The 10,795-nt window shown below is 33.5% G+C and overlaps 1 protein-coding gene and 1 long non-coding RNA gene across 2 annotated transcripts; both read left to right on the forward strand.

Moving 5' to 3' along the window:
- The first annotated feature begins 206 nt into the window (after positions 1–206).
- SIP4 (SOS3-interacting protein 4) lies at positions 207–1,915 on the forward strand. The gene has a single exon (XM_011022729.1). The coding sequence runs from the start codon at positions 452–454 to the stop codon at positions 1,703–1,705; it is 1,254 nt and encodes a 417-aa protein (XP_011021031.1). The 5' UTR covers positions 207–451; the 3' UTR covers positions 1,706–1,915.
- A 4,413-nt stretch (positions 1,916–6,328) lies between these two features.
- On the forward strand, positions 6,329–6,766 carry LOC105123218 (uncharacterized). The gene is made up of 3 exons (XR_841818.1): positions 6,329–6,446; positions 6,538–6,573; positions 6,669–6,766. It is a non-coding gene; the product is annotated as an uncharacterized LOC105123218 (long non-coding RNA).
- The last annotated feature ends 4,029 nt before the right edge of the window (positions 6,767–10,795 follow it).

The raw sequence follows: 10,795 nt of genomic DNA on the forward strand, positions 1-10,795 counted from the left end.
TCCAAAAAAAAAAAAAAATTCCAAATTAATTTTCCACAATAAATATTAATCAAGACCAAATCACCAAATTAAACTCTCTCTTGTCTATTCTCATTAATCACCCGCGTTACATGTGTCACTTTTCTATTAGACAGCCCAACTTCCAGCCCAGTAGAACCTCAGCACGTGTACGATGACCACATTTCCAAGCTCTTTAAATTTCTCAACAACGCGTAATCAGAGAGACTGTACCACTCTATTCTCAAAAGCCACATCCATATACCAGGGGGCACAAAAAAAAAAAAAGGAGTCCTAGATCAACCCTTAAATAGCCACCGCTAAATTTGCCTCTCTTTAAGCCCACCATTGCTAATTCCTTTTAGCGTGTTGTTGCTGTTGTTATTAGTGTTTTGTTTTGTTTTGTTTGATCGAACCGGCACGTAGGCTGGTTCGATCCTTTGGAAGATATTGCATGCCGGAGATCGAAAGTGTATCGGAAAATGCCTTGTTTGGCAAGTATGAGGTTGGAAAGCTTCTCGGATGTGGAGCCTTCGCGAAGGTGTACCATGCTCGAGATGTTCAAACAGGGAAAAGTGTCGCTATCAAGATTATCAACAAGAAGAAGATCTCTAACCCTAGCTTGATGTCTAACATCAAGCGGGAGATCTCCATCATGAGAAGGCTAAATCATCCTCATATTGTGAAACTGATCGAAGTCTTGGCTACCAAGACGAAGATTTATTTCGTTATGGAGTATGTTAAAGGTGGAGAATTGTTTGCCAAGGTTGCTAGAGGGAGATTTAGCGAAGATCTTAGCAGGAAATATTTTTACCAGTTGATTTCTGCGGTAGGTTATTGCCATTCTCGAGGAATTTTTCATCGTGATTTGAAACCTGAAAACTTGCTTCTTGATGAAAATGGGAGCCTGAAGGTTTCAGATTTTGGTCTTAGTGCTGTTACAGATCAGATCCGAACTGATGGACTCTTGCACACGCTTTGTGGAACTCCTGCTTATGTTGCTCCTGAGATTCTTGCAAAAAAAGGTTATGATGGTGATAAGGTTGATGTCTGGTCTTGCGGGGTGGTTCTCTTTGTCTTAACAGCTGGTTTTTTGCCTTTCAATGATCCAAACTTGATGGCCATGTATAAAAAAATTTACAAAGGTGAATTCCGATGCCCTAAATGGATGTCCACGGATTTGAAACGATTCTTGTCTCGGCTTCTGGATACGAATCCGGAGACAAGGATCACCATTGATGAGATTCTGAAGGATCCTTGGTTCAAGAAAGGGAAGCATAAGGAAATTAATTTCTACGACGAGGAGCTCAACAAGGCTGATGATGAGAAAAAAGATGAGGAATTAGCTTCTACAAGCTTGAATGCCTTCGATATCATATCTTTCTCCCCCGGTTTGAACCTATCAGGGTTGTTTGATGATTCATATAATGTGGTTGATGACAGAGAAAGATTTGTGTCGACCGAATCGCCAGAGAATTTGATGAAGAAGGTTGAGGAGTTTGCAAAGGAGGAGAGGTTGAGGGTGAAGAGAAGGAAAGAATGGGGGTTGGAGATGGAAGGGCAAAATGGTAACCTGATGATATCTGTAGAGGTTTACCGGTTAACCGATACTTTGTTTGTTGTGGAGGCTAAGAGGAGTGGTGGTGATGCCGGATGCTTTAAGGAGACATGGAAGAATAAGCTTAAGCCTGTGATTATGGCTACTTAGTAATTAGGAGTACTTATTAATCAACAATAGAGCCAGGTTTCTGCTAATTGGAATTTGGTCACCTCTTGTTTGCCAGAAAAATTGAATTTTTGCCATATGTTTGCTGCATTTCTTTTTCCTGATTAAAAAAAAACTATGAATGTTGTTAAATGTATTGTGTTTGTACTTGTAATTTGTGTTCTTAATAATAAAAGTTTCTTCTTTTGCCTTTTTTTTTTTTTTTTTTGCCTAGGTCGATCCATTTTGCTGTAGAAATTAATGTAATTCTAGTTTTGTTGCTGGTTTCGTACCCTGTGTATATAGCTTGACAATGAACTCGTGAAGAGTAAATTAGCTAGCTTTCTTAGCTTTGTGCGTTTGCATTTGACAATGAACTTTGGCTGCTCAAAATTCGACAATGAACAACTGTACAGTCAATGATAGCTGGTTTGAATTAATGGTACTATTCAATCAAGTTTTATTGTATTTTAAAATGATTTTAAAATATATAAAAAAAATAAATTTAAATTTTTGAAAAACATCATTCCTTCAGACCGCGTTCGCAAAAGGCGCAACCATGTAGCCCTGTTTTGTAAAGCAGTTGATTGACCTGGAGCAAATGATTGATGTCAGTGAACAAGACATCGCCAGAAATCTCCTTCAATGACCATGGCACAGCAGGTAAAAGCTGGGAACAGCAGAGGAAGAAGTACAAAGGGACCTACCATTTTTTTAGGGTTAATTTGCAAGGGTCTAAAAGAGGTTAATCCCTGATTTAGCTGTAAAGGGCTAAAAATAATTGTTACAGGTTAAGTACTGATTTTATTAATATAATGCAGCCAAACTACCTCCTGGGTTAGGTCATCAATGGATTCAATCATTGGACCTGCAATGTGATGTGCAGCAGATGGTATTTACGTTTTTTTAATGCCATTTTCCCTCTGGATTGACATATGGCATGTGCATCAATCAAATGTTTTACAGATCATCCAGGATCACACTTTTATATCTATGAGAAACTAAAAAATATGAAGGGTGTTCCAGTATATGAATTTACTTGGTGAGCAAGGACCCTGAGACCTCTCCAATCCAGCTATAACTTGTTCTGTTAGTTAACAACTCGCAGAGCTGTACGAAGATCGGCTAACCTTTTGAAGATGAAGATGGTAGTGATTTAAGGTTAAGCTGGTTGATTAGCAATCACTCATTCTTCATTAGACAGTGTTAATGAGGCAGAGGAGTGGAGGGACCGGAGTGTTTCCAGCCACAGTTAGGTAAGCAGGGCATCAAACAGTTGGTGATTTGTGACAGTGTTAATGCATAATTATTAATGATGATTGCTTTACAGGAAAGTGAATCATATGGGAAGAGCCCAATTGGTGTAACTTTCTTTATCCATTGGCAAGAAGTGTTTTTTTTTAATCAATAAGATTGCAAAATGTAATATATGTATGGTATACAAGGAAGAAAATAAAACAAGGGTTTTCTTGGAAATATTTTTCCGAATTAATTTTGCATTGGTGGGCTTACCAAAATAAAAAGCCTTATAGCATTGTTACCTTAGCTCATTGGGCCCATGAAGTCCACAATCTCCAACACTACCTCCCTTGGGAGGGAGGGAGTAGGAGGCGGCCCCCCCTGGTAGAGCAGAGACGGACATTGAGACGCAGCGCCAACACAAGGGTAAACAACAAATGAAAAACAGACAAAAATTCGAAACTTGAAGAGAACCCATTAAAGAAGTTGTCGAAAAAAGGTACTGTAACTTATTTTACACTTCTGGGTTTTCTACTTTACTCGAGAATGTCTGCCGAAGCAAGTTTAAGGCACAAGCTTAGTAAAAAACTCAAACTTGATACTGGAAAATCGTAGACTTCCAAGGAAAGGAATAAATCTTACAAGGGAGGGAATTTTGGACTGAGGAATTTAAAGCCAGGAGCACACGGCAGAGAAGACCGCCGTGGTGGTATAGAAGAGAGTGGTCATGAAGTTTATGGGAAGGGAAGGTTTGAACTTTCTAATTCTGATAGGAAAAGGAAAAGAGTTTATGCGGACACATATGGGGATTGGGAGGTAGCAAACAACAGAAAGGTGCAAAATAGTAAAGCTTTAGCTAAGAAAGGGCATGGTAAGGTGAAAGACGTTCCTGTTAAAAGCAAAAGTGGTGCTGTTGACCCTCTTCGCTCCATATGGATTTCTAATAGATTAGAGGCTGCTACTTCAGAAACAAAACGTTCTTCTAGTAAAGCCAAGCATAATAGTGCACAAGTATCTAGCAGTAAATCGAGTACCAAGGCAAACGAAGCAAATAAATTTGATGATGACAGACATGGTTTGTTGAACAACGAAACTAAAAACAAATTTGACTCTAGTAAACGAAGCACCAAAATGATGCGAGTAGATAAATTGGATAATGAGAAATGATTTGTTGAAGAAATAAAAACAAAATCAATAATGACTCAAGAAAGTGTTTGGATCAAAGTCGAAGCAAACACTCTAATGTATCTCCTTGATTTTCTATCAATAAAATTGTTCTAGACAAAAAAAGCAACGCTGACAATGACTCAGAGACTCTGGATGACCAGCCAAAGCAGAGAAAGCGGATTAGATTAGATCCACAAGACACCTCGAATAAGCGATTTGATGATGGGATAATTTCTGATGGTATGAATATTATTGAGTTTCCCTTGCTTATGACATGTATTGCCTTTTCCCCCTATCTATTACTGGGATTCTTCTACTAATAATATTTCAACTCTGATTTGGGAATATGTAACATGGGTTGGAAGCGCTAGTGCTTTGTAAAAGAAGTTGCCATCTTCATCTATGATAACTAATGTTAACTATTAATTTGTGGATGTCATTAAAAAACTAGGCATCTAATTGGTGGGTTCAGCTTTTTCTCGAGAGGCTTCTTCTTCCATTTCAAGTGAAACTGTTCAAGAGTCAGTAGGGATTAATGACATTACCATGTTAGCTATTTACATGTGTTATTCCATTCCCAGTCTCTGTTAGTCTGTCAATTCATTAGACAGTAGTTCAGAGAAGTGTAAAGCATAAGGTCAGGGCAACATATCGATCTTGCTGTTCAAAGAATGTGAGTTTCTTTTAATTCCTTTAATGAGGACATTGCTTTACTTCTTGAGGCTCTTACACCTTTGAGTATACTTGAGATTTGTATCCATGGTTCTAGTTGTTCATTTTCTCCAGCGTAGATAAAGGTTCTATTTTTCTTGCGTTATGGAGTGTTTGATTTATAGCTGTCTTCTTTTCCCCCTGTGTAGAAAAAGGGGCATGTGGAGAAGTTTGTCTTGTATGAACATCAGCCCCTGCATCACCCTCATGCCTGTCTTGCGTTCTTCATTTCCTACTCTGAAATTGTTTGGGAATGCCCTATGCTTAGCAACTGCACTGCTGCTCATTGAATGTGTTGGCTAATGTTTATATACACCACAACTTTTCTTTTTTGATTCTACTTGTTTGAGTCGTGTATGTTTTCTTTCTAAGGCAGTTTTCATTTTCAATCACTTTCTTTTCTTTTCTTCCAACTTTCTTAGCAGTAAATTCTTCCTCCTTTTTGTTCTGAGTCATGACTCATTCTTACTTGTTTTTCAGGAAGTACCATAGAGAGGAAAGCAGAATTGAAGGAAATTATGACTCATTCTTACTTGTTTTTCAAGAAGTACCATGGAGAGGAAAGCAGAATTGAAGGAAGATGCTGGAACGTCAAAGAATGCAAAATTCCGTGCGATCCAACCTAGTCCTTCCATCCTTTCTCTGATCTATCTGCTCCATTAGATAACATCCCCTTCTCTACAAGTTCAGAGAGAGAACGAATTGAAGAAAAAGTAAGTCTGTTATTTGCACTTTGAGACTGTTCTTGTAATCTATTGCTTAATCATTCCATTCATATGAATCTAGTCATAGAAAATGGTGGGCACATTTATGTGAACCATTGACTGTTCTTTCTTCCACTGTTGTGATTAAAATCATGGCTATAAGTAACTACTTTTAACAGATTTCTAGGAATAAATTGACATTTTTGCTGCTGCAAAGGTTTCATCTTCATTCCCACCCCCTGGTCTTCCAGAGATTGCATTTTATCACTCTTTTAAATGTTTATTACCTATATTTTCGTTTCCTTATTATTTTCAATGCACTTTTAAGGGTTGCTTGGTAAACGCAAATATTCCATCAATTGAAAATATTTTTAATTCCATTTGATCATAATGGATTCATTTAATGCCTATAATATGGCTACTTTGCATTGCTAAAATCTTAACTCATGGTGTGTAGTATTGATTATGCCTTTGGTTTTCTATTGTCAGAGCTATCTCCGACCGTTTGAAGTATAAATAATGAAATATTCCTCTTTAAAAAAGGAGGTTTAAATTGTGATGAATTACCACCTCCGTAGAAACTGAGTCTTTTCTCGTACTTCAACTATCCATTCTACTTGGCCATTTGATTGATGATATCTCTGATGCCATCTGCAGCAGGCTGGTTATTTATGATAATTTCAAATGGTGAACATGATTTTCTGGCCAAAGAATATAATATACTGCACTAGATATCCTTTTTGTGCTTGTTCATCCTTTTTGATACATTTAGTGAACATTATTACCATTGCTGGGACGGGTGTCGGGAAGTCATCACTACTTAATTCACTTACCAGACAATGGCTTGTTGCAAAGACATCAGTCATCACTACTTAATTCGCTTTCCAATTGACGTGGCACGTCGTGCAATGCAAATTGAAGAGGTGAATTTTGCACACAAACACTGATGACAATTTTGTTTAAAATCTCGAACTCTCTTCAGACTGATGGGTTTCTATCCATTAGATTTTGCAGTGCCTCAAGGTAAACAGGTCTCTTGTCCAGCTTGTGGTATGAATAAATTTTTTGTTTTGAAGGAATCCAAAGGGTTTACTTGCCTTTAAATGCACGGTGATGTAATTAATTTGAATTCGGTTTTACAATAGATGATGGTGAGCTCAAAATCTGGAGCTGGTCTTCGAGGCTTAAGGGCAGTGCCGCAGTGCTTTCCAAGGTTGCTTGTTTCGCCAAACTATAATCCATAGTCAGGTATGCACTGCTTTCATTGGTCAAACATGTTTTGTACTTTCAGAATCTTGAGTTTGGCATGATCTGGCCAATCAATAATGTCACGTATACGGGCATGGTAAACTAATTTGGCAATTTCTTCTCTTCATTTTAGTTTGGTGGAGCAGATAGGTTGGTTGATTATATGGCAGCCCCACCTTCTGCCTTTTCCATCTCTAACTCATGGTGGAGTAGTTGAACAACTTATTTTATCTTTGCAGGACGTGCAATTTGCATATCTGCACACTGATGTGAATAGCCTGTCCATTTCAGCCAGAAGGATGGGGCTTTTAGAATTGAAAATTCGCAGCAGAAACTGCTTCTTTATATCACAGCTCGTATGAAAAACCTTGATCACTCACAGTTCCGTAGTTTGACACACCATGAGAAGAAAAACGTTTTGTGGTTCCAAAGGGTGTTCTCAAACTCCCTGGCTTGCTAGTTGAGGAAGAAGTCCCAAAACAATCAAGGATTAACGACAAAGAGAAACTGAACTGTATGGCAGTTGAGGGACCTATGGTGTTGCTCTAAATTGGTGCCTGTGCTCCTATGCAACTCATTGGACTGGCTCGTTTTTGAGAATTACAATCAGGCGGCAGCTAGTGCTGCAATTAAATTATGCATCTGATGATACTGATGTGAACATTAAAATTGTTATGGTGCCACTATGAGATTGTGTAGAATCCTATGTGGACCAATAGCTGCCTATATAGTTTATAAGTCGGGCACGATTACAGGGTGAATTAGTGAAGATAGCTGGTAAAGTCTTTCTCAGATTCTAGAATGAGAAGCACATGCTGGAGTGAAATGTCATTGGGGTAGCGAGTTCTGGATGTAACATGAGCAAGATTCTCTTGATGAACTCGTCAAAGGGTGACAAAATATGGCTACCAAACCAAAATGATTAATTGTACTCTGTCAATTTGGATGAACAATCCAACGCAAAATCTGGTGGCAGAGACATTCAAACTTGACCTTTATTATAACATACTCTGAAAGGCTTGGGAAAACTACTGCAGCTTTCCCACACCTTTTCTCCCTTATTAATATATTATATTATTATAATTATTATATTATATTATATTATTCTATTATATTATAACATATTCTATAAATAGTACTGTAGCTTTTTTCATTTAATAATTTTTTTTATTTAATTTAGTTTTTTAATGTTTAATTTTTTTATTTAGTTATTAGATTTTTATAATGTGGATTATAGGTTTGATAGGTTAACCTCATTTGACGAGTTAACCTGAAATATTTTTCCATTTAGTTTAGTTTGTTATTGTTAAATTTTTTTTTATTTAATTATTAAACTTTCATAACAAGTATTCTAAATAAGTTAATTTAATTTGCATATAAGAAAAGTAAATAAGAAAAGTACGGTAACTTTCCTCGTGCCTTTTAGACTTTCCCTATTCTTAATTATTATTATTATTATTATCATTATTATTATTATATTATATTATAACATATCCTAAAAAGTACTATAGCTGTCTTTTTTTTGTTTTTATTTTTTTTTGAATAATTTTTTTTATTTAATTTAGTTTGTTAATGTTAATTTTTTATTTAGTTATCAAACTTTTATGACACATATCCCGGGTTTGACGAGTAAACTTAGATTTTTTTTTTGTTTAGTTTAGTTTGTTACATTTAGTTTAATTTATTATTATTAAATTTTTTTCTATTTAATTATTAGACTTTCATAACAAGTATCCTAAACTTGACAAGTTAATTTAATTTACAAATAAGAAAAGTGCGGTAACTTTCCTCGTGTCTTTTAGACTTTCCCTATTCTTAATTATTATTATTATTATTATCATTATTATTATATTATATTATAACATATCCTAAAAAGTACTATAGCTGTCTTTTTTTGTTTTTATTTTTTTTTGAATAATTTTTTTTATTTAATTTAGTTTGTTAATGTTAATTTTTTTATTTAGTTATCAGACTTTTATGACACATATTCCGGGTTTGACGAGTAAACTTGGAATTTTTTTTTGTTTAGTTTAGTTTGTTAATATTAAATTTCTTTCTATTTAACTATTAGACTTTCATGACACGTATCTCGGGCTTAATAGGTTAACTTGGTTTGATGAGTTAACCTAATTAATTCTGGGTAAACCCGTCAATTTTTTTTCTTTCCCCACGCCTTTTAGACTTTAAAATTTAGATTTTCTTCTTTTTTTCATAGTTTTTTTCTTCTTATAAGTTTTTTTCTATTATTTTTTCTTTTGAATTAATATTTTTTTATTTAATTTAATTTATTAGTATGAATTTTTTTCTATTTAGTTATTGGTTGATGCTTTTTTCTATTTAATTATTGGTTGATATCTTTTTTTTATTTAGTTATCTTAGGTTTGGCTAATTAGAGAATTTTTTTTTTTGCTTTTTTGCTATTTTATGCCTTTGATTGTGGATTGTACAATGTAGTCCATAATAAAAAGGCTAATGCTTTCTGTTTGTTTTGGTTTTTTTTTAAATTATTTTTTTTGTTTAATTTAGTTTGTTAATGTTTATTTTTTTATTTAGTTATCAAAATTTCATAACACGGATTCCGGGTTTAACGAGTTAGCTTAATTAATTATGTGTAACCCATCAATTATTTTCTATTTAATTATCAAATTTTCACGACGCGAATCCCGAGTTTGACAGGTTAATCTACTTTTAAGGGTTAACCCAATTCATTCATATTTTTATTTTTTTCATTAGTTTTTTAAAGAAAAACTTATGAATTACTACAATGTTTCCTATATGGCTTTTTCTTTCTTTTTTTATAAATTTTTTCTTTTATTTTTTCAAACTGGTCTTTATCGATTTTGCTTTATAATTTTTTCTTTAAAACACTGTAAATTGTTATAATATTTCCCCACATTGTTTTTGTTTTGCTACAGTATTTCCTGACTTTTTTTTAAAAAAAATTATTTTTGTTGATTTTTTTTTAATATTAAACTGATTGAGAATTTATCTTTAACTTTTCCCACATGTTTTTTTTTCTGTTTTTTTTTTTCAAAATTATCTTCTTTTTTTTAGTATTGTTTTTTCAGAATTGTTTTTGTTGATTTTCTGTTTTTTTTCCAAAATTATCTTCTTTTTTTAGTGTTGTTTTTTCAGAATTGTTTTTGTTGATTTCTGTTTTTTTTTTTCAAAATTATCTTCTTTTTTTTAGTATTGTTTTTTCAGAATTGTTTTTGTTGATTTTATTTTTTTAATATGGAGCTGATTGTTTTTTTAAATATTAATCTGGTTGAGAATTTAGTTTTGTAGCTTTTTCCATGAAAACAATGTGGATTGCAACAATTATTCTATATATAATTTTTTTTTCCCCAAAAACTAACAATATACAAGCCCAAGACCTGATTGAGAATTTGGTTTAGTTTTTTTTTTTTCTTAAAAACATTGTGGATTGCTATAGTGTTCCCCTACATGATTTTTTTTTGTTATGATTTTTTTTTAAATTATCTTTATCAATTTTATTATTTTTAATATTGAGTTGGTTAAGAATTACAACTGTAGATTTGTTCATAAAATACTATAGATTGTTACAATGTTTCCTTACATATATTTCAGTTAAATTCAAAATTCTTGGATATAAATTAAAAAAAATTAATATTTTAATATTTTAATTTTTTTAATATTTTTATTAAAAAGTTAACCCATAACATCACGCAAATTACCTAACTATATCCTTCGATTTCTTGGCCCCTTATGAAAACAATTTGGATTGCAACAATTATTCTATATATAATTTTTTTTTCCCCAAAAACTAACAACATACAAGCCCAAGACATTGGGTAGGCATGGCATCTAGAAAAATAAAATAAAAAAAACTTTGCAACCGATTCACATCTAAATATTGAGTTCAAAATTCTTAGATATAAATTAAAAAAAATTAATATTTTAATATTTTAATTTTTTTAATATTTTTATTAAAAAGTTAACCCATAACATCACGCAAATTACCTAACTATATCCTTCGATTTCTTGGCCCCTTGGTACTGTA

The sequence above is a fragment of the Populus euphratica genome, unplaced genomic scaffold (genome assembly GCF_000495115.2).
Source record: "Populus euphratica unplaced genomic scaffold, PopEup_1.0 scaffold10.1, whole genome shotgun sequence".
NCBI classification, from domain to species: domain Eukaryota; kingdom Viridiplantae; phylum Streptophyta; class Magnoliopsida; order Malpighiales; family Salicaceae; genus Populus; species Populus euphratica.

What these genes read in the sequence shown, in the direction of transcription:
- SIP4 (XM_011022729.1), top strand. Translation starts at nt 452, where the DNA reads ATGCCGGAGATCGAAAGTGTATCGGAAAATGCCTTGTTTGGCAAGTAT.